Source organism: Heptranchias perlo, unplaced genomic scaffold (assembly GCF_035084215.1).
Source record: "Heptranchias perlo isolate sHepPer1 unplaced genomic scaffold, sHepPer1.hap1 HAP1_SCAFFOLD_522, whole genome shotgun sequence".
In the NCBI taxonomy this organism is placed as follows: domain Eukaryota; kingdom Metazoa; phylum Chordata; class Chondrichthyes; order Hexanchiformes; family Hexanchidae; genus Heptranchias; species Heptranchias perlo.
This window is the reverse complement of record NW_027139540.1, coordinates 48,041-72,678: the sequence shown is the minus strand read 5'-3', so window position 1 is coordinate 72,678 and position 24,638 is coordinate 48,041. Positions and strand designations below refer to the sequence as shown.

At 53.1% G+C, this 24,638-nt stretch overlaps 1 protein-coding gene across 1 annotated transcript in view; it reads right to left on the bottom strand.

Moving 5' to 3' along the window:
- Positions 1 to 24,638, bottom strand: part of LOC137314900 (calcium-binding and coiled-coil domain-containing protein 1-like) — a gene marked incomplete at its 3' end in the record, with an annotated part of 157,230 nt that overhangs the window by 84,573 nt on the left and 48,019 nt on the right. Inside the window, exons 13-15 of the mRNA XM_067979921.1 lie at positions 22,724 to 22,920; positions 6,033 to 6,130; positions 4,274 to 4,412 (exon numbers count right to left, since the gene is read on the bottom strand). Coding sequence (XP_067836022.1) covers positions 4,274 to 4,412; positions 6,033 to 6,130; positions 22,724 to 22,920 — 434 coding nt within the window. The remainder of the gene's footprint in view (positions 1 to 4,273; positions 4,413 to 6,032; positions 6,131 to 22,723; positions 22,921 to 24,638) is intronic.

Sequence of the window (24,638 nt, the reverse complement as noted above, 5' to 3'; positions counted from 1 at the left end):
TGACGGAGAGAGAGAGAGAGACACACACACAGAGGCGGAGGGAGAGGGGGAATGGGGGGATGAGAATCAGAGAGAGAGAGAGAGAGAGAGGGAGAATCAGAGGCAGAGGGAGTGAGAATCAGAGAGAGAGACAGCGAGAGGAAGAGAGAGAGAGAGACAGAGAGAGAGACAGAGAGAGAGAGAGACAGAGAGGAAATGGAGTGGGGGGGGGAGAGTGAGAATCAGAGAGAGAGAGAGAGAGAGATGCAGAGAGAGAGAGCGCTCGCGAGAGAGAGACGGAGATAGGCACAGAGCGAGAGAGACGGAGACAGGCACAGAGAGAGAGAGAGAGAGACAGACAGAGGGAGGGAGAGAGAGAGGGGGAATGGGAGGGGGAGAGAGAGTGAGAATCAGAGAGAGGGAGACAGAGAATCAGAGATGGGGAGGAAGAGAAAGAGGGAATGGGAGAGAGAGAGAGAGAAAATCAGAGATGAAGAGAGAGAGATGGAGAGAATGGGAGAGACACAGAGAGAATCAGACGGATAGAGAAAGGCGGAGTGAGAGAGAAAGGTGGGGAGAGAGAGAGATGGAGAAAGAGAGTGAGAGGGAGAGAGAGTGACAAGGAGAGTGAGAAAGGGAGAGAGAGAGAGAGCGGGAGACAGACAGAGACAGATAGGGGGAGAGAGAGAGAGAGAGAGAGAATCAGAGATGAAGAGAGAGAGACAGGGAGAGAGAGATGGAGAAAGAGAGTGAGAGGGAGAGAGTGTGACACGGAGAGCGAGAAAGAGAGAGAGCGAGAAAGAGAGAGAGAGAGACAGAGACAGAGAGCAGGGGAGCGGGAGAGAGAGACAGAGAGCGGGGGAGAGGGAGAGAGAGAGACAGAGAGCGGGAGAGAGAGACAGAGAGCGGGAGAGAGAGACAGAGAGCGGGAGAGAGAGACAGAGAGCGGGAGAGAGAGACAGAGAGCGGGAGAGAGAGACAGAGAGCGGGAGAGAGAGACAGAGAGCGGGAGAGAGAGACAGAGAGCGGGGGAGAGGGAGGGAGAGAGAGAGACAGAGAGCGGGAGAGAGAGACAGAGAGCGGGAGAGAGAGACAGAGAGCGGGAGAGAGAGACAGAGAGCGGGAGAGAGAGACAGAGAGCGGGAGAGAGAGACAGAGAGCGGGAGAGAGAGACAGAGAGCGGGAGAGAGAGACAGAGAGCGGGGGAGAGGGAGGGAGAGAGAGAGACAGAGAGCGGGAGAGAGAGAGCGCGGGAGAGAGAGACAGAGAGCGGGGAGAGAGAGACAGAGAGCGGGAGAGAGAGACAGAGAGCGGGAGAGAGAGACAGAGAGCGGGAGAGAGAGACAGAGAGCGGGAGAGAGAGACAGAGAGCGGGGAAGAGGGAGGGAGAGAGAGAGACAGAGAGAGAGAGAGACAGAGAGAGAGAGAGAGACAGAGAGCAGGGGAGCGGGAGACAGAGAGCAGGGGAGCGGGAGAGAGAGACAGAGAGCGGGAGAGAGAGACAGAGAGCGGGAGAGAGAGACAGAGAGCGGGAGAGAGAGACAGAGAGCGGGAGAGAGAGACAGAGAGCGGGAGAGAGAGACAGAGAGCGGGAGAGAGAGACAGAGAGCGGGAGAGAGAGACAGAGAGCGGGAGAGAGAGACAGAGAGCGGGAGAGAGAGACAGAGAGCGGGAGAGAGAGACAGAGAGCGGGAGAGAGAGACAGAGAGCGGGAGAGAGAGACAGAGAGCGGGAGAGAGAGACAGAGAGCGGGAGAGAGAGACAGAGAGCGGGAGAGAGAGACAGAGAGCGGGAGAGAGAGACAGAGAGCGGGAGAGAGAGACAGAGAGCGGGAGAGAGAGACAGAGAGCGGGAGAGAGAGACAGAGAGCGGGAGAGAGAGACAGAGAGCGGGAGAGAGAGACAGAGAGCGGGAGAGAGAGACAGAGAGCGGGAGAGAGAGACAGAGAGCGGGAGAGAGAGACAGAGAGCGGGAGAGAGAGACAGAGAGCGGGAGAGAGAGACAGAGAGCGGGAGAGAGAGACAGAGAGCGGGAGAGAGAGACAGAGAGCGGGAGAGAGAGACAGAGAGCGGGAGAGAGAGACAGAGAGCGGGAGAGAGAGACAGAGAGCGGGAGAGAGAGACAGAGAGCGGGAGAGAGAGACAGAGAGCGGGAGAGAGAGACAGAGAGCGGGAGAGAGAGACAGAGAGCGGGAGAGAGAGACAGAGAGCGGGAGAGAGAGACAGAGAGCGGGAGAGAGAGACAGAGAGCGGGAGAGAGAGACAGAGAGCGGGAGAGAGAGACAGAGAGCGGGAGAGACAGAGAGAGAGAGAGAGAGACAGAGAGCGGGAGAGAGAGACAGAGAGCGGGAGAGAGGGAGAGAGAGACAGAGAGCAGGGGAGAGGGAGAGAGAGACAGAGAGCAGGGGAGGGAGAGACAGAGACAGAGAGTAGGGGAGAGGGAGAGAGAGACAGAGAGCGGGGGAGAGGGAGGGGGAGAGAGAGACACAGAGAGAGAGAAAGAGACAGAGAGCAGGGAGAGGGAGAGAGAGACAGAGAGCGGGGGAGAGGGAGGGAGAGAGAGAGACAGAGAGAGAGAAAGAGACAGAGAGCAGGGGAGAGAGAGACAGAGACAGAGCAGGGGAGAGGGAGAGAGAGACAGAGAGCGGGGGGAGAGGGAGAGAGAGACAGAGACAGAGAGCAGGGGAGAGGGAGAGAGACAGAGAGCAGGGGAGAGAGAGACAGAGACAGAGAGCAGGGGAGAGAGAGACAGAGACAGAGAGCAGGGGAGAGAGAGAGACAGAGACAGAGAGCAGGGGAGAGAGAGAGACAGAGACAGAGCAGGGGAGAGGGGGAGAGACAGAGAGAGAGAGAGAGAGAGAAGGCAGCAATGGTGTGTATGGTAAATGACATTCCTGGTCTGTGATTCATGATCATTATCAAACAGCATTTCAATCACATTTTATTCACAAGTGACTTCCTCTACCCTGCAGAACAGAGAGAATCTAATGATCCTGCAAATTGGTTCTGAAACATTCTGACAGCACTGTATATCTTCCCTACTGCTCCCGGTTCTGTACAGCAGTTTTTTTTTTACAGTATTGAGCTCTAACCTGTATTTCACTCCCTTAAAAGAATGGGTCGGAATTTTTAACAGCCCATTCATTGCAAGTGGAATAAAATTCACTCGCTCCGACAAGAGACAGACAGGACGTTTTAAACGACACTGCGCTCCCGTGTAATGGAATACTGACAGGCTGCTCCCCATCCCCCCCCAACCCCGAGTCAGGCATCAATTTTTAACCCCTCCCTCACCAACCCCCTCTCCCCCTTCGCCCGAAGGCCCCGAATCTAACCGGGGTACACCTCAATTGCGATGAGTTCAAACGGTGAGTGAAAGGCAGGTCTACAATTTATGTGCAGCTGCTTTCGCGACCTCAGGACGTCCCAAAGCGCTCCCTCGGTGCTGACCCCTCCGACAGTGCGGCGCTCCCTCAGTGCTGGCCCCTCCGTCAGTGCGGCGCTCCCTCGGTGCTGACCCCTCCGTCAGTGCAGCGCTCCCTCAGTCCTGACCCTCCGTCAGAGCAGCGCTCCCTCATAACTGCCCCCTCCGACAGTGCAGCGCTCCCTCAGTACTGACCCTCCGACAGTGCGGCGCTCCCTCAGTGCTGACCCTCCCGACAGTGCGGCGCTCCCTCAGTACTGACCCTCCGACAGTGCGGCGCTCCCTCAGTACTGACCCTCCGACAGTGCGGCGCTCCCTCAGTGCTGACCCTCCCGACAGTGCGGCGCTCCCTCAGTACTGACCCTCCGACAGTGCGGCGCTCCCTCAGTACTGACCCTCCGACAATGCGGCGCTCCCTCAGTGCTGACCCTCCGACAATGCGGCGCTCCCTCAGTACTGACCCTCCGACAGTGCGGCGCTCCCTCAGTGCTGACCCTCCGACAGTGCGGCACTCCCTCAGTACTGCCCCCTCCGACAGTGCGGCGCTCCCTCAGTACTGCACTGGGAGTGTCGGCCTGGATTATGGGCTCAAGACTCAGGAGTTGGGGGCTCGAACACATGAGCTTCTGACTCAGAGGGGAGAGAGAGACCCCACTGAGCCACCGCTGACAGCTGGAAACACCGTGACCCACTCTGAGCCCCCACACACAGAGTTGGGGAGGGCCCAGGCTCCGCCCCTGGCCTGTGCTGGGTTAGCTGATTGCACACCCATTGTGGGAAGTGATACACACACACACAAACACACACACACACACAGTTAGGGAGGGGTGGGGAACAAAAACAGCCGGGGTTCCTGCTCCTGCTTGCTAACCGGAGATCGCGAGCGCAAAGTGCACGCGGGCGTGTTGTGTTGCGGGATCGGAGATCGTCTGTGGCACTGCCTCCACAGTCGAATAGTCGGCACACGCTCACGTTCAAGGCTTGTTCCCTGGAGCATCGATGGGTGCTCCCTGCAGAGGAGTCAGGCGGGGCCTCAAACGTTCAGGGGGAATTGACCCCCTCTTAATATCTCCCCAGCGACCCCGCCCCCTACCGCCGTACTCTGTATCTAACCCTGTACCTGCCCCTGGGAGTGTTGGATGGGACAGTGTAGAGGGAGCTTTACTCTGTATCTAACCCTGTACCTGCCCTGGGAGTGTTTGACGGGACAGTGTAGAGGGAGCTTTACTCTGTATCTAACCCTGTACCTGCCCTGGGAGTGTTTGATGGGACAGTGTAGAGGGAGCTTTACTCTGTATCTAACCCTGTACCTGCCCTGGGAGTGTTTGACGGGACAGTGTAGAGGGAGCTTTACTCTGTATCTAACCCTGTACCTGCCCTGGGAGTGTTTGATGGGACAGTGTAGAGGGAGCTTTACTCTGTATCTAACCCTGTACCTGCCCTGGGAGTGTTTGACGGGACAGTGTAGAGGGAGCTTTACTCTGTATCTAACCCTGTACCTGCCCTGGGAGTGTTTGATGGGACAGTGTAGAGGGAGCTTTACTCTGTATCTAACCCGTGCTGTACCTGCCCTGGGAGTGTTTGACGGGACAGTGTAGAGGGAGCTTTACTCTGTATCTAACCCTGTACCTGCCCTGGGAGTGTTTGATGGGACAGTGTAGAGGGAGCTTTACTCTGTATCTAACCCTGTACCTGCCCTGGGAGTGTTTGACGGGACAGTGTAGAGGGAGCTTTACTCTGTATCTAACCCTGTACCTGCCCTGGGAGTGTTTGATGGGACAGTGTAGAGGGAGCTTTACTCTGTATCTAACCCTGTACCTGCCCTGGGAGTGTTTGATGGGACAGTGTAGAGGGAGCTTTACTCTGTATCTAACCCTGTACCTGCCCTGGGAGTGTTTGACGGGACAGTGTATCTAACCCTGTACCTGCCCTGGGAGTGTTTGATGGGACAGTGTAGAGGGAGCTTTACTCTGTATCTAACCCTGTACCTGCCCTGGGAGTGTTTGATGGGACAGTGTAGAGGGAGCTTTACTCTGTATCTAACCGTGTACCTGCCCTGGGAGTGTTTGATGGGACAGTGTAGAGGGAGCTTTACTCTGTATCTAACCCTGTACCTGACCCTGGGAGTGTTTGACGGGACAGTGTAGAGGGAGCTTTACTCTGTATCTAACCGTGTACCTGCCCTGGGAGTGTTTGATGGGACAGTGTAGAGGGAGCTTTACTCTGTATCTAACCCTGTACCTGACCCTGGGAGTGTTTGACGGGACAGTGTAGAGGGAGCTTTACTCTGTATCTAACCCTGTACCTGCCCTGGGAGTGTTTGATGGGACAGTGTAGAGGGAGCTTTACTCTGTATCTAACCCTGTACCTGACCCTGGGAGTATTTGACTGGGCAGTGGGTGCCTGAGATGGGATGGTGTCCCATTCCACGATACTGAAATCCTTAATCCTGAACAGGCACCAGATACCCCCCAGTCCTCTCCCACCGTCCTGTCCTGTCCTGTCCTCTCCTCTCCTCTCCTCTCCTCTCCTCTCCTCTCCTCTCCTCTCCTCTCCTCCCTTCCACCCCTCCCCTCCTGCCAGTACTGTCTGGCCTCTCCGTCATCTCCGAGGTCCGTGCTGTGACGTACCTCACTCCCGAGTCCCTCGTTGGCTCGGGCTCCGACACCACGTGGCTTGGATCGGTCGTTCGTGCCGTGTGATCCCAGCTCTCCGGCTCCTCGACTCCCTGATGAGGGGGGTGGGGAGAAACGGAATTCAAAAATTAGACTTGAAATGAGGCAACATCTGGAGTTTGGCATCACCTGGCGCGTTGGGCGAGCCGCAGGCGGGAAACCCCACCTCCTGAACATCTGGATTCGCGCCCCTGCAGAAGATAGCCGAGTCTGGGAGAATCATCCGATGACAAATCCCCTCCCCTCGCCCCACGTCGGGATCGAACTAGACTTTAGCGTAGTTAAACATCCCCGAGACGCTTCACAGGAGCGTAAATCAGACATAATTTGACACCGAGCCACATGAGGAGATATTAGGGACAGGTGACCACAAGCTCGGTCAAAGAGGTAGGTTTTAAGGAGCGTCTTAAAGGAGGAGAGAGAGAGAGAGAGAGGCGGAGAGGTTTCGGGAGGGAATTCCAGAGCTCGGGGCCCGGGCAGCCGAAGGCACGGCCGCCAATGGTGGGAGCGATGGAAATCGGGGGGATGGACAAGAGGCCGGAATTGGAGGAGCGCAGAGATCTGGGAGGGTCGTAGGGGCTGGAGGAGGTTACAGAGATAGGGAGGGGGGCGAGGAGACCATGGAGGGGATTTGAACACGAGGATGAGAATTTTAAAATCGAGGCATTGCCGGACCGGGAGCCGATGTGGGTCAGCGAGCGCAGGGGGTGATGGGCGAACGGGAATCGGTGCGAGTTAGGATACGGGGCTGTCAGTCCTGTTATACAGTCAGTGCTGGGACACTCAGTCCTGTTATACAGTCAGTGCTGGGACACTCAGTCCTGTTATACACACACAGTCAGTGCTGGGACACTCAGTCCTGTAATACACACACAGTCAGTGCTGGGACACTCAGTCCTGTTATACACACAGTCAGTGCTGGGACTCTCAGTCATGTTATACACACAGTCAGTGCTGGGACTCTCAGTCCTGTTATACACACAGTCAGTGCTGGGACTCTCAGTCATGTTATACACACAGTCAGTGCTGGGACTCTCAGTCCTGTTATACACACAGTCAGTGCTGGGACACTCAGTCCTGTTATACAGTCAGTGCTGGGACACTCAGCCCTGTAATACACACAGTCAGTGCTGGGACACTCAGTCCTGTTATACACACAGTCAGTGCTGGGACACTCAGTCCTGTTATACACACAGTCAGTGCTGGGACTCTCAGTCATGTTATACACACAGTCAGTGCTGGGACTCTCAGTCCTGTTATACACACAGTCAGTGCTGGGACACTCAGTCCTGTTATACACACAGTCAGTGCTGGGACACTCAGCCCTGTAATACACACAGTCAGTGCTGGGACACTCAGTCCTGTTATACACACAGTCAGTGCTGGGACACTCAGTCCTGTTATACACACAGTCAGTGCTGGGACACTCAGTCCTGTTATACACACAGTCAGTGCTGGGACACTCAGTCCTGTTATACACACAGTCAGTGCTGGGACACTCAGTCCTGTTATACAGTCAGTGCTGGGACACTCAGCCCTGTAATACACACACAGTCAGTGCTGGGACACTCAGCCCTGTAATACACACACAGTCAGTGCTGGGACACTCAGTCCTGTTATACACACAGTCAGTGCTGGGACACTCAGTCCTGTTACACACACAGTCAGTGCTGGGACACTCAGTCCTGTTACACACACAGTCAGTGCTGGGACACTCAGTCCTGTTATACACACACAGTCAGTGCTGGGACACTCAGTCCTGTTATATACACAGTCAGTGCTGGGACACTCAGTCCTGTTACACACACAGTCAGTGCTGGGACACTCAGTCCTGTTACACACACAGTCAGTGCTGGGACACTCAGTCCTGTTACACACACAGTCAGTGCTGGGACACTCAGCCCTGTAATACACACACAGTCAGTGCTGGGACACTCAGCCCTGTAATACACACACAGTCAGTGCTGGGACACTCAGTCCTGTTATACACACAGTCAGTGCTGGGACACTCAGTCCTGTTATACACACACAGTCAGTGCTGGGACACTCAGTCCTGTTATACACACAGTCAGTGCTGGGACACTCAGTCCTGTTATACACACAGTCAGTGCTGGGACACTCAGTCCTGTTATACACACAGTCAGTGCTGGGACACTCAGTCCTGTTATACACACAGTCAGTGCTGGGACACTCAGTCCTGTTATACACACAGTCAGTGCTGGGACACTCAGTCCTGTTATACACACAGTCAGTGCTGGGACACTCAGTCCTGTTATACACACAGTCAGTGCTGGGACACTCAGTCCTGTTATACACACAGTCAGTGCTGGGACACTCAGTCCTGTTATATACACACAGTCAGTGCTGGGACACTCAGTCCTGTTATATACACACAGTCAGTGCTGGGACACTCAGTCCTGTTATACACACAGTCAGTGCTGGGACACTCAGTCCTGTTATACACACAGTCAGTGCTGGGACACTCGGTCCTGTTATACACACAGTCAGTGCTGGGACACTCGGTCCTGTTATACACACAGTCAGTGCTGGGACACTCAGTCCTGTTACACACAGTCAGTGCTGGGACACTCAGTCCTGTTACACACAGTCAGTGCTGGGACACTCAGTCCTGTTATACACACAGTCAGTGCTGGGACACTCAGTCCTGTTATACACACACAGTCAGTGCTGGGACACTCAGTCCTGTTATACACACAGTCAGTGCTGGGACACTCAGTCCTGTTATACACACACAGTCAGTGCTGGGACACTCAGTCCTGTTATACACACAGTCAGTGCTGGGACACTCAGTCCTGTTATACACAGTCAGTGCTGGGACACTCAGTCCTGTTATACACACACAGTCAGTGCTGGGATACTCAGTCCTGTTATACACACAGTCAGTGCTCGGACACTCAGTCCTGTTACACACAGTCAGTGCTGGGACACTCAGTCCTGTTATACACACAGTCAGTGCTGGGACACTCAGTCCTGTTATACACACACAGTCAGTGCTGGGACACTCAGTCCTGTTATACACACACAGTCAGTGCTGGGACACTCAGTCCTGTTGTACACACAGTCAGTGCTGGGACATTCAGTCCTGTTATACACACACAGTCAGTGCTGGGACACTCAGTCCTGTTATACACACAGTCAGTGCTGGGACACTCAGTCCTGTTATACACACAGTCAGTGCTGGGACACTCAGTCCTGTTATACACACAGTCAGTGCTGGGACACTCAGTCCTGTTATACACACAGTCAGTGCTGGGACACTCAGTCCTGTTATACACAGTCAGTGCTGGGACACTCAGTCCTGTTATACACACACAGTCAGTGCTGGGACACTCAGTCCTGTTATACACACAGTCAGTGCTGGGACACTCAGTCCTGTTATACACACAGTCAGTGCTGGGACACTCAGTCCTGTTATACACACAGTCAGTGCTGGGACACTCAGTCCTGTTATACACACAGTCAGTGCTGGGACACTCAGTCCTGTTATACACACAGTCAGTGCTGGGACACTCAGTCCTGTTATACACACACAGTCAGTGCTGGGACACTCAGTCCTGTTATACACACAGTCAGTGCTGGGACATTCAGTCCTGTTGTACACACAGTCAGTGCTGGGACACTCGGTCCTGTTATACACACACACAGTCAGTGCTGGGACACTCAGTCCTGTTATACACACACACAGTCAGTGCTGGGTCAGTCAGTCCTGTTACAGACACAGTGTTTATGCCAGAGCTGAGCTTTAGTAGAGTAGAGCATGCAAATTATCATTCGAATCAAATTTTATTGAGATAAAACAGCCCTGGAGCCTCTAAAGGTGATGCCTGCCTGTGTACCATGCATCCAACAAACTGCCTCTCACTCATGCCTAGCTGGGCTCTGCTCCATTAACCTGCCCGCAGCCCATTACAGAGATTAAAATGAGGCCAACATCTCACAGCTCATGCTATACATACTAAATACACTCATAAAACAACCTCGTCTCCGTACCCATAACAAGCTGCTCCGTGATAAATCAGTCAGTCGCAAGGCAGTACCAAAAAAAAAAATGGACGGTTTGTCTTGATTTAGTGCGGAGGAGTTTGGGGACTGTCGTCGACTGATATCTGGTGCACTGGCCACCCCATCATCCGTCTGATTAGGTCATTATATTAAGGCAAGGAGTTTAAAGAATGTAGTGAGAGTGAGAGGGACACACAGACAGTCCAAGAGAGAGCGAGAGACACACAGAAAGAGAGGGAGAGAGAGAGACACACACAGACAGACAGACAGAGAGAGTGAGAGAGTCACAGACAAAGAGAGGGAGAGACTCACAGACAGTCCAAGAGAGAGCGAGAGACACACATGCACAGACAGGCAGAAAGAGGGAGGGAGGGGGAGAGAGAGAGAGAGAGAGAGAGAGAGACACACACAGACAGACAGAGAGAGTGAGAGAGTCACAGACAAAGAGAGGGAGAGACTCACAGACAGTCCAAGAGAGAGCGAGAGACACACACAGAAAGAGAGGGAGAGAGAGAGAGACACACACAGACAGACAGAGAGAGTGAGAGAGTCACAGACAAAGAGAGGGAGAGACTCACAGACAGTCCAAGAGAGAGCGAGACACACACATGCACAGACAGGCAGAAAGAGGGAGGGAGGGGGAGGGAGAGAGAGAGAGACACACACACACACAGACAGACAGACAGAGAGAGACACTGAGAGAGAGAGAGAGACAGACCGTCAGAGGGAGAGCGAGTGAGCGAGTCACAGACAAAGAGAGGGAGACACACACAGACAGAGAGAGAGAGAGACACACACAGACAGAGAGACACACACAGACAGACAGAGAGAGAGAGAGAGACACACACAGACAGAGAGAGAGCGAGACACGCACAGACAGACAGACAGAGAGAGGGAGAAGGAGTGAGAGAGACACAGACATAGAGAGGGAGAGTCACACAGACAGAGAGAGAGAGAGGGCAACATAGACAGAGAGAGAGAGAGAGAGATAGTGTGTGTGTGAGACACAGAGAGAGAGAGAGAGATAGTGTGTGTGTGAGACACAGAGAGAGAGAGAGATAGTGTGTGTGTGAGACACAGAGAGAGGGGGAGAGAGAGAGAGAGAGGGAGGGGGAGAGAGAGAGAGAGAGAGGGAGGGGGAGAGAGAGAGAGAGAGAGGGAGGGGGAGAGAGAGAGAGAGAGGGAGGGGGAGAGAGAGAGAGAGAGAGGGAGGGGGAGAGAGAGAGAGAGAGGGAGGGGGAGAGAGAGAGAGAGAGAGAGAGAGGGAGATAGAGAGAGAGAGAGAGATAGTGTGTGTGTGAGACACAGAGAGAGAGGGAGAGAGAGGGAGAGAGAGAGCGAGAGAGAGCGAGAGAGAGACCCACCCTATCTTTGTCACCTCCTCCAGCCCTACAAGCCTCCGAGAACTCCGCCACACACACACAGGGAGATGGAGAGAATGTGAGACATAGATAAAGAGAGGGAGGGACAGAGAGTGAGAGAGACAAACACACAAAGAGAGAGGGAGACACAGAGAAAGAGAGGGAGAGAGAGACACACACAAACAAAGAGAGAGACACACAGACAGAGGGAGACAGTGTGAGACATAGAGAAAGAGAGGAAGGGAGACTGAGAATGAATGAGAGAGAGACAGAGAGAGACACACACAGACAGAGGGAGACAGTGTGAGACATAGAGAAAGAGAGGAAGGGAGACTGAGAATGAATGAGAGAGAGAGACACACACACACACACAGACAAGGAAAGAGAGAGACACACACAGACAAGGAAAGAGAGAGAGAGACACACACACACAGACAAGGAAAGAGAGAGACACACACACACAGACAAGGAAAGAGAGAGACACACACACACAGACAAGGAAAGAGAGAGACACACACACACAGACAAGGAAAGAGAGAGACACACACTCACAGACAAGGAAAGAGAGAGACAAACACACACACAGACAAGGAAAGAGAGAGACACACACACACACAGACAAGGAAAGAGAGAGACACACACAGACAAGGAAAGAGAGAGACACACACAGACAAGGAAAGAGAGAGAGACACACCCACAGACAAGGAAAGAGAGAGACACACCCACAGACAAGGAAAGAGAGAGACACACACACACAGAAAGGGAGAGAGACACACACACACACACACATAGACAAGGAAAGAGAGAGACACACACACAGAAAGGGAGAGAGAGAGACACACCCACAGAAAAGGAAAGAGAGAGACACACATACACACACACACACACACAGACAAGGAAAGAGAGAGACACACACACACAGACAAGGAAAGAGAGAGACACACACAGACAAGGAAAGAGAGAGACACACACAGACAAGGAAAGAGAGAGAGACACACCCACAGACAAGGAAAGAGAGAGACACACCCACAGACAAGGAAAGAGAGAGACACACACACACAGAAAGGGAGAGAGAGACACACACACACACACACATAGACAAGGAAAGAGAGAGACACACACACAGAAAGGGAGAGAGAGAGACACACCCACAGAAAAGGAAAGAGACACACATACACACACACACACACAGACAAGGAAAGAGAGAGACACACACACACACACACACACACACAGACAAGGAAAGAGAGAGAGAGACACACACACAAGGAAAGAGAGAGACACACACACACACACAAGGAAAGAGAGAGAGACACACACACACACACACGGAAAGAGAGAGACACACACACACACAAGGAAAGAGAGAGAGACACTCACACACACACGGAAAGAGAGAGACACACACACAGACAAGGAAAGAGAGAGAGAGACACACACAAGGAAAGAGAGAGACACACACACACACAAGGAAAGAGAGAGAGAGAGAGAGACACACACACACACACACACAAGGAAAGAGAGAGAGACACACACAGACAAGGAAAGAGAGAGAGACACACACAGACACACACACACAAGGAGAGAGACACACATACACAGACAATGAAAGAGAGAGACACACACACACACACAAGGAAAGAGAGAGGGAGAGAGAGAGAGACACACACAAGGAAAGAGAGACACACACACACAGACAAGGAAAGAGAGAGGGAGAGAGAGAGAGACACACACAAGGAAAGAGAGACACACACACACAGACAAGGAAAGAGAGGGAGAGAGAGAGACACACACAAGGAAAGAGAGAGACACACACACACAGACAAGGAAAGAGAGAGAGACACACACAGACAAGGAAAGAGAGAGAGACACACACAGACACACACACACAAGGAGAGAGACACACATACACAGACAATGAAAGAGAGAGACACACACACACAGACAAGGAAAGAGAGAGGGAGAGAGAGAGACACACACAAGGAAAGAGAGAGACACACACACACAGACAAGGAAAGAGAGAGGGAGAGAGAGAGACACACACAAGGAAAGAGAGAGACACACACACACAGACAAGGAAAGAGAGGGACACACACACACAGACAAGGAAAGAGAGAGACACACACACACAGACAAGGAAAGAGAGAGACACACACACAGACAAGGAAAGAGAGAGAGACACACACACAGACAAGGAAAGAGAGAGACACACACACACACAGACAAGGAAAGAGAGAGACACACAAACAAGGAAAGAGAGAGACACACACAGACACACACACACAAGGAGAGAGACACACATACACAGACAATGAAAGAGAGAGACACACACACACAGACAAGGAAAGAGAGAGGGAGAGAGAGAGACACACACACAAGGAAAGAGAGACACACACACAGACAAGGAAAGAGAGAGACAGACACACACACACACAGACAAGGAAAGAGAGAGAGACACACACACACAGACAAGGAAAGAGAGACACACAAACACACAGACAAGGAAAGAGAGAGACACACACAGACAAGGAAAGAGAGAGACACACACAGACAAGGAAAGAGAGAGACACACACAGACAAGGAAAGAGAGAGACACACACAGACAAGGAAAGAGAGAGACACACACACACAGACAAGGAAAGAGAGACACACACACACACACAGACAAGGAAAGAGAGAGACACACATACACAGACAATGAAAGAGAGAGACACACACAGACAACGAAAGAGAGAGAGAGACACACACACACACAGCAAAGGAGAGAGACACACACACACACACACACACAGACAAGGAAAGAGAGAGAGAGACACACACACACAGAGACAAGGAAAAAGAGAGACACACACACAGACAAGGAAAGAGAGAGACACACACACACACACGGAAAGAGAGAGACACACACACAGACAAGGAAAGAGAGAGAGAGAGACACACACACACACAAGGAAAGAGAGAGACACACACACAGACAAGGAAAGAGAGAGACACACACACAGACAAGGAAAGATAGAGAGAGAGAGACACACACACACACACACAAGGAAAGAGAGACACACACACACAGACAAGGAAAGAGAGAGACACACACACAAGGAAAGAGAGAGACACACACAGACAAGAGAGACACACACACACAGACAAGGAAAGATAGAGAGAGAGACACACACACAGACAGACAAGGAAAGAGAGAGACACACACACAGACAGACAGACAAGGAGAGAGACACACACACAGACAAGGAAAGAGAGACACACACACAGACAAGGAAAGAGAGAGAGAGACACACACAGACAAGGAAAGAGAGAGAGACACACACACTGAAAAGGAAAGAGAGACACACACAGACAAGGAAAGAGAGAGACACACACAGACAAGGAAAGAGAGAGAGAGACACACACACACAGACAAGGAGAGAGACACACATACACAGACAAGGAAAGAGAGAGACACACACAGACAAGGAAAGAGAGAGAGACACACAGACACGGAAAAGGAGAGAGAGACACACACACACACACACACACAGAGACAAGGAGAGAGAGACACACACACACACACACACACACAGAGACAAGGAAAGAGACACACACACACACACACACACACACAGACAAGGAAAGAGAGAGACACACACAGACAAGGAAAGAGAGAGACACACACAGACAAGGAAAGAGAGAGACACACACAGACAAGGAAAGAGAGAGACACACACAGACAAGGAAAGAGAGAGACACACACAGACAAGGAAAGAGAGAGACACACACACAGACAAGGAAAGAGAGAGACACACACACAGACAAGGAAAGAGAGAGACACACACACAGACAAGGAAAGAGAGAGACACACACACAGACAAGGAAAGAGAGAGACACACACACAGACACACACACACAGACAAGGAAAGAGAGAGACACACACACAGACAAGGAAAGAGAGAGACACACACAGACAAGGAAAGAGAGAGAGACACACAGACACGGAAAAGGAGAGAGAGACACACACACACACACACACAGAGACAAGGAGAGAGAGACACACACACACACACATACACACACACACAGACAAGGAAAGAGACACACACACACACACACACACACACACAGACAAGGAAAGAGAGAGACACACACAGACAAGGAAAGAGAGAGACACACACACAGACAAGGAAAGAGAGAGACACACACACAGACAAGGAAAGAGAGAGACACACACACAGACAAGGAAAGAGAGAGACACACACACAGACAAGGAGAGAGACACACACACAGACAAGGAAAGAGAGAGACACACACACAGACACACACACACAGACAAGGAAAGAGAGAGACACACACACACAGACAAGGAAAGAGAGAGACACACACACACAGACAAGGAAAGAGAGAGACACACACACAGACACACACACACACAGACAAGGAAAGAGAGAGACACACACACAGACAAGGAAAGAGAGAGACACACACACAGACAAGGAAAGAGAGAGACACACACACAGACAAGGAAAGAGAGAGACACACACAGACAAGGAAAGAGAGAGACACACACACAGACAAGGAAAGAGAGAGACACACACACAGACAAGGAAAGACAGACACACAGAAAGACAGAGAGGGAAAGGGAGGGAGTGAGACACAGACAGAAAAGGAGATGGAAAGAGACAGAGAGAGTGAGAGAGAGAGAGAGACACAGTGTCAAATGGAGAGAGGGAGTGAGAGTGTGAGAGAGAGTCGCAGACAAAGAGAGGGAGAGACACAGGCAGACAGAGAGAGACGGAGTTAGAGTGAGAGAGCGAGGGAGAGTGACAGACTTGGATAGAGAAAGATTGAACAGGCTGGGGCTCCTTTCTCTAGAAAGGAGAAGGCTGAGGGGTGACAGATAGAGGTCTTTAAAATTATGAAGGGGTTCGATAGGATAGGCGGAGAGAAGATGTTTCCACTTGTGGGGGAGACCAAAACTAGCGGGCCATAAATATAAGACAATCACTAATAAATCCAATGGGGAATTCAGGAGAAACTTCTTTCCCCAGAGAGCGGTGAGAATGTGGAACTTGCTCCCACGCGGAGTGGTCGAGGGGAATCGCGGAGATGGATTTAAGGGGAAGCCGGATAAACACACGAGGGAGAAAGGACTAGAAGGATATGCTGATAGGGTGAGATGAAGTAGGGAGGGAGGAGGCTCGTGTGGAGCATAAACGCCAGCACGGACCTGTCGGGCCGAATGGCCTGTTTCTGTGCTGCAAAACTCGACGTAATTCCATGCAATTACAACAGTGACGACACCTCAAAAAAAGCACTTCACTGTAAAGCGTTTCGGGATGCACTGAGGTCGTGCGAGGCACCCCACCCCCCCCCCCCCGTATAAATCGAATTCTCCTCAAAGCGAACACGCAAGAGCGCCATAAATTGGCGGCAGCTCACGGGACGCAGGACGCGAGATATTACGGCTTTGCGAGGGCAAGTCCGCGTCGAAAATGACAGACCAAACCCGTTGCCGGGACGGTCTGCCGTGAAACTGGCAGCGTGCACCGAGAGGGTTGGGCTTTTACGGGGCGGTGGGAGGCAAGGGAGGGGCGGGGGAATGTCCTGGCGTATTAAACATCGCCCGCTCTCCCGCCGACCCCTGGCACAATCACCGAGTCTCGCTGGCACTCGTGCAAAATGCAGCCCCTCGCTCGATTTGCACGAAGTCCTCAAACAGTCACATCTGGCTGTGTGAGCACAACAGAGGACAGATTCTCTCAAAGACCCAATTCTGTTTGTTGCAACTGGCCCACGTCCAAAACTCTCAAAGTGCAAAACAGCGAGGGTCGTTTATTATTATTATCACGTGCCTGTGGTGAATTATTTTCTGCTCAGCAAGGGATGTCAGCACCAGAGGAGTGGAACACTCCCAGGGTCAGGTACAGCACGGGTTAGATACAGAGTAAAGCTCCGTCTACAGTGTCTCGTCAAACACTCCCAGGGCAGGTACAGGGTTAGATACAGAGTAAAGCTCCCTCTACACTGTCCCATCAAACACTCCCAGGGCAGGGACAGGGTTAGATACAGAGTAAAGCTCCGTCTACAGTGTCTCGTCAAACACTCCCAGGGCAGGTACAGGGTTAGATACAGAGTAAAGCTCCCTCGACACTGTCTCGTCAAACACTCCCAGGGCAGGTACAGTGTTAGATACAGAGTAAAGCTCCCTCTACACTGTCCCATCAAACACTCCCAGGGCAGGTACAGGGTTAGATACAGAGTAAAGCTCCCTCTACACTGTCCCATCAAACACTCCCAGGGGCAGGTACAGGGTTAGATACAGAGTAAAGCTCCCTCCACACTGTCCCATCAAACGCTCCCAGGGGCAGGTACAGGGTGAGACACAGAGTAAAGCTCCCTCTACACTGTCCCATCAAACACTCCCAGGGCAGGTACAGGGTTAGATACAGAGTAAAGCTCCCTCTACACTGACCCATCAAACACTCCCAGGGCAGGTACAGGGTTAGATACAGAGTAAAGCTGCCTCGACACTGTCCCATCAAACACTCCCGGGGCAGGTACAGGGTTAGATACAGAGTAAAGCTCCCTCTACACTGTCCCATCAAACACTCCCAGGGCAGGTACAGGGTTAGATACAGAGTAAAGCTCCCTCTACACTGTCCCATCAAACACTCCCAGGGGCAGGTACAGGGTTAGATACAGAGTAAAGCTCCCTCTACACGGTCCCATCAAACACTCCCAGGGGCAGGTACAGGGTTAGATACAGAGTAAAGCTCCCTCTACACTGTCCCATCAAACACCCCCAGGGTCAGGTACAGGGTTAGATACAGAGTAAAGCTCCCTCTACACTGTCCCATCAAACACTCCCAGGGGCAGGTACAGGGTTAGATACAGAGTAAAGCTCCCTCTACACTGTCCCATCAAACACCCCCAAGGGCAGGTACAGGGTTAGATACAGAGTAAAGCTCCCTCTATACTGTCCCATCAAACACTCCCAGGGCAGGTACAGGGTTAGATACAGAGTAAAGCTCCCTCTACACTGTCCCATCAAACACTCCCAGCGCAGGTACAGGGTTAGATACAGAGTAAAGCTCCCTCTACACTGTCCCATCAAACACTCCCAGGGCAGGTACAGGGTGAGATACAGAGTAAAGCTCCATCTACACTGTCCCATCAAACACTCCCAGGGTCAGGTACAGGGTTAGATACAGAGTAAAGCTCCCTCTACACTGTCCCATCAAACACTCCCAGGGCAGGTACAGGGTTAGATACAGAGTAAAGCTGCCTCTACACTGTCCCATCAAACACTCCCAGGGCAGGTACAGGGTGAGATACAGAGTAAAGCTCCCTCTACACTGTCCCATCAAACACTCCCAGGGTCAGGTACAGGGTTAGATACAGAGTAAAGCTCCCTCTACACTGTCCCATCAAACACTCCCAGGGCAGGTACAGGGTTGGATACAGAGTAAAGCTCCCTCTACACTGTCCCATCAAACACTCCCAGGGCAGGTACAGGGTGAGATACAGAGTAAAGCTCCCTCTGCACTGTCCCATCAAACACTCCCAGGGTCAGGTACAGGGTTAGATACAGAGTAAAGCTCCCTCTACACTGACCCATCAAACACTCCCAGGGCAGGTACAGGGTTAGATACAGAGTAAAGCTGCCTCGACACTGTCCCATCAAACACTCCCGGGGCAGGTACAGGGTTAGATACAGAGTAAAGCTCCCTCTACACTGTCCCATCAAACACTCCCAGGGCAGGTACAGGGTTAGATACAGAGTAAAGCTCCCTCTACACTGTCCCATCAAACACTCCCAGGGGCAGGTACAGGGTTAGATACAGAGTAAAGCTCCCTCTACACTGTCCCATCAAACACTCCCAGGGGCAGGTACAGGGTTAGATACAGAGTAAAGCTCCCTCTACACTGTCCCATCAAACACCCCCAGGGTCAGGTACAGGGTTAGATACAGAGTAAAGCTCCCTCTACACTGTCCCATCAAACACTCCCAGGGGCAGGTACAGGGTTAGATACAGAGTAAAGCTCCCTCTACACTGTCCCATCAAACACCCCCAGGGGCAGGTACAGGGTTAGATACAGAGTAAAGCTCCCTCTATACTGTCCCATCAAGCACTCCCAGGGCAGGTACAGGGTTAGATACAGAGTAAAGCTCCCTCTACACTGTCCCATCAAACACTCCCAGCGCAGGTACAGGGTTAGATACAGAGTAAAGCTCCCTCTGCACTGTCCCATCAAACACTCCCAGGGCAGGTACAGGGTTAGATACAGACTAAAGCTCCCTCTACACTGTCCCATCAAACACTCCCAGGGGCAGGTACAGGGTTAGATACAGAGTAAAGCTCCCTCTACACTGTCCCATCAAACACTCCCAGGGTCAGGTACAGGGTTAGATACAGAGTAAAGCTCCCTCTACACTGTCCCGTCAAACACTCCCAGGGCAGGTACAGGGTTAGATACAGAGTAAAGCTCCCTCTACACTGTCCCATCAAACACTCCCAGGGCAGGTACAGGGTGAGATACAGAGTAAAGCTCCCTCTACACTGTCCCATCAAACACTCCCAGGGTCAGGTACAGGGTTAGATACAGAGTAAAGCTCCCTCTACACTGTCCCGTCAAACACTCCCAGGGCAGGTACAGGGTTAGATACAGAGTAAAGCTCCCTCGACACTGTCCCATCAAACACTCCCAGGGCAGGTACAGGGTGAGATACAGAGTAAAGCTCCATCTACACTGTCCCATCAAACACTCCCAGGGCAGGTACAGGGTTAGATACAGAGTAAAGCTGCCTCTACACTGTCCCATCAAACACTCCCAGGGCAGGTACAGGGTGAGATACAGAGTAAAGCTCCCTCTACACTGTCCCATCAAACACTCCCAGGGTCAGGTACAGGGTTAGATACAGAGTAAAGCTCCCTCTACACTGTCCCATCAAACACTCCCAGGGCAGGTACAGGGTTGGATACAGAGTAAAGCTCCCTCTACACTGTCCCATCAAACACTCCCAGGGCAGGTACAGGGTGAGATACAGAGTAAAGCTCCCTCTACACTGTCCCATCAAACACTCCCAGGGTCAGGTACAGGGTTAGATACAGAGTAAAGCTCCCTCTACACTGTCCCATCAAACACTCCCAGGGTCAGGTGCAGGGTTAGATACAGAGTAAAGCTCCCTCTACACTGTCCCGTCAAACACTCCCAGGGGCAGGTATAGGGTTAGATACAGAGTAAAGCTCCCTCTACACTGTCCCGTCAAACACTCCCAGGGGCAGGTATAGGGTTGGATACAGAGTAAAGCTCCCTCTACACCGTCCCGTCAAACACCCCCAGGGGCAGGCTACTTATCCGTGTGTCGAATCCAACCCCTCTGTGAGTGGGATTACGAATTTGCTGTTTGGTCAGGGGTAGTATTGTGTTGTGGGGCCCTGTAGGAAGCGGACTGCAAATGCCCCCAGATCATTAATACCCTCCCGTCGATGCTGATCAGTCCCCTCCACTGACTCGTTTGTGAAGGAACCAAACCTTCACTTGTCGAGGAAGGTGTAAGGGGGGTGAAATCGAGATCAGGCGAAGTTCATCCGACACTGAAAATAATCATCGCACTAAATCTGTCTTGTGCCTGATGTTGCTATCCATGAAATGGATTAACGCCAGCATATAAATAGCGAAGACTGACCTGAATTATCCCCCCATTAATAAAAAAGAACTTGCATGTGTGTCTATACACAGTCAGCGCCTTTCAGGACCTCAGGACGTCCCAAAATGCTGCACAGCCCATGAAGCACTTTTTTTTTTAAGAAGTGCGGTCACTGTTGTAATGTAGGAAACGCGGCAGCCCATTTGCGCACAGCAAGATCCCACAAACTGCAATGTGATAAATGACCCAGATAATCTGTTCGTTTTTTTTTTAAAGTGATGTTGGTTGAGGGATAAATATCGGCCCCCAGGACACCGGGGAGAACTCCCCCCCCCCCCGCTCTTCTTCGAAATAGTGGCCGTGGGATCTTTTACATCCACCCGAGAGGGGCAGACGGGGCCCTCGGTTTAACGTCTCATCCGAAAGACAGCACCTCCGACAGTGCGGCGCTCCCTCAGTACTGACCCTCCGACAGTGCGGCGCTCCCTCAGTACTGACCCTCCGACAGTGCAGCGCTCCCTCAGTACTGACCCTCCGACAGTGCGGCGCTCCCTCAGTACCGACCCTCCGACGGTGCGGCGCTCCCTCAGTACCGACCCTCCGACGGTGCGGCGCTCCCTCAGTACCGACCCTCCGACGGTGCGGCGCTCCCTCAGTACCGATCCTCCGACAGCGCGGCGTTCCCTCAGTACTGACCCTCCGACAGTGCGGCGCTCCCTCAGTACCGCCCCTCCGACAGTGCGGCGCTCCCTCAGTACTGACCCTCCGACAGTGCAGCGCTCCCTCAGTACCGCCCCTCCGACAGTGCGGCGCTCCCTCAGTACCGACCCTCCGACAGTGCGGCGCTCCCTCAGTGCTGACCCTCCGACAGTGCGGCGCTCCCTCAGTACTGACCCTCCGACGGTGCGGCGCTCCCTCAGTACCGACCCTCCGACGGTGCGGCGCTCCCTCAGTACCGATCCTCCGACAGCGCGGCGTTCCCTCAGTACTGACCCTCCGACAGTGCGGCGCTCCCTCAGTACCGCCCCTCCGACAGTGCGGCGCTCCCTCAGTACTGACCCTCCGACAGTGCGGCGCTCCCTCAGTACCGACCCTCCGACAGTGCGGCGCTCCCTCAGTACTGACCCTCCGACAGTGCGGCGCTCCCTCAGTACCGACCCTCCGACAGTGCGGCGCTCTGGGCTGGCGTCCTGGAGTTGGGGCTCGAACCCATGTCCCTCTGACTCAGCGGGGAGAGAAAATGCCCCCCACTGAGACATGGCCGACACATTAGACCCGGCCGACTGACAACACGATGCTCGGAAGAACCATAGCAATCTTGGGGACCGGGGTGGTGGGGGGGGGGGCCTGGCGGGAGGTGGGGTGGGGGGGATTCCCCGGGCGCTGGCCACGTACCGACGCGGCCATCCGAGCCTGGATGTCGGCTGGCTATTGGGCTGTGGGGGGCGTCACACTCTCCATCCCAATACTTCCCTCGCGCACACGGGAGGCGGGGGGGGGGTGGCGGCAATTGTCGCTCAGGGGTCCCTGGTGACCAGGGCACATCTGTGCTCCCCACCCCACCGCCCCACCCCCCCCCCGGACAATGGGGTGCGATCGGCGAGACTGTTCCGAGTACTCACGGACTGGGAGCGGCTTCCCTCTGCGATCTGCAACGCGATGGGCACCGGCTGACTGATGACGACTTCCCCGGCCGCAGTGCCGCCGTAGGCCAGTCGGGCGGCGTCGTCCCGTGGGACACGGGGGGTCGCCCCGAGCCGGCCCCCTCCGATCTCTCCGTCCCGGCCCCCGGACTCATCGGCTGTTTGTTCTACGCCCCCTACCGAGGGGGGGGGGGGGGGGGGGAAAAAGGGGCAATGAGTCATTAGGTGCTCGCACACGCTCGCGACCGCACGGACGCACACACACGCTCGCAGAGTGGCGCGCACGCAATAAAGTTCACACTGGGAGTGTTTGATGGGACAGTGTAGAGGGAGCTTTACTCTGTATCTAACCCTGTACCTGACCCTGGGAGTGTTTGACGGGACAGTGTAGAGGGAGCTTTACTCTGTATCTAACCCTGTACCTGCCCCGGGAGTGTTTGATGGGACAGTGCAGAGGGAGCTTTACTCTGTATCTAACCCTGTACCTGCCCTGGGAGTGTTTGATGGGACAGTGTAGAGGGAGCTTTACTCTGTATCTAACCCTGTACCTGACCCTGGGAGTGTTTGATGGGACAGTGTAGAGGGAGCTTTACTCTGTATCTATCACTGTACCTGCCCTGGGAGTGTTTGACGGGACAGTGTAGAGGGAGCTTTACTCTGTATCTAACCCTGTACCTGCCCCTGGGAGTGTTTGATGGGACAGTGTAGAGGGAGCTTTACTCTGTATCTAACCCTGTACCTGACCCTGGGAGTGTTTGACGGGACAGTGTAGAGGGAGCTTTACTCTGTATCTAACCCTGTACCTGCCCCTGGGAGTGTTTGATGGGACAGTGTAGAGGGAGCTTTACTCTGTATCTAACCCTGTACCTGCCCTGGGAGTGTTTGATGGGACAGTGTAGAGGGAGCTTTACTCTGTATCTAACCCTGTACCTGACCCTGGGAGTGTTTGATGGGACAGTGTAGAGGGAGCTTTACTCTGTATCTAACCCTGTACCTGCCCTGGGAGTGTTTGACGGGACAGTGTAGAGGGAGCTTTACTCTGTATCTAACCCTGTACCTGCCCTGGGAGTGTTTGATGGGACAGTGTAGAGGGAGCTTTACTCTGTATCTAACCCTGTACCTGCCCTGGGAGTGTTTGATGGGACAGTGTAGAGGGAGCTTTACTCTGTATCTAACCCTGTACCTGCCCTGGGAGTGTTTGATGGGACAGTGTAGAGGGAGCTTTACTCTGTATCTAACCCTGTACCTGCCCTGGGAGTGTTTGACGGGACAGTGCAGAGGGAGCTTTATTCTGTATCTAACCCTGTACCTGCCCTGGGAGTGTTTGATGGGACAGTGTGGAGGGAACTTTACTCTGTATCTAACCCTGTACCTGCCCTGGGAGTGTTTGATGGGACAGTGTAGAGGGAGCTTTACTCTGTATCTAACCCTGTACCTGCCCTGGGAGTGTTTGACGGGACAGTGCAGAGGGAGCTTTACTCTGTATCTAACCCTGTACCTGCCCTGGGAGTGTTTGATGGGACAGTGTAGAGGGAGCTTTACTCTGTATCTGACCCTGTACCTGCCCTGGGAGTGTTTGATGGGACAGTGTAGAGGGAGCTTTACTCTGTATCTGACCCTGTACCTGCCCTGGGAGTGTTTGACGGGACAGTGTAGAGGGAGCTTTACTCTGTATCTAACCCTGTACCTGCCCTGGGAGTGTTTGATGGGACTGTGTAGAGGGAGCTTTACTCTGTATCTAACCCTGTACCTGCCCTGGGAGTGTTTGATGGGACAGTGTAGAGGGAGCTTTACTCTGTATCTAACCCTGTACCTGCCCTGGGAGTGTTTGATGGGACAGTGTAGAGGGAGCTTTACTCTGTATCTAACCCTGTACCTGCCCTGGGAGTGTTTG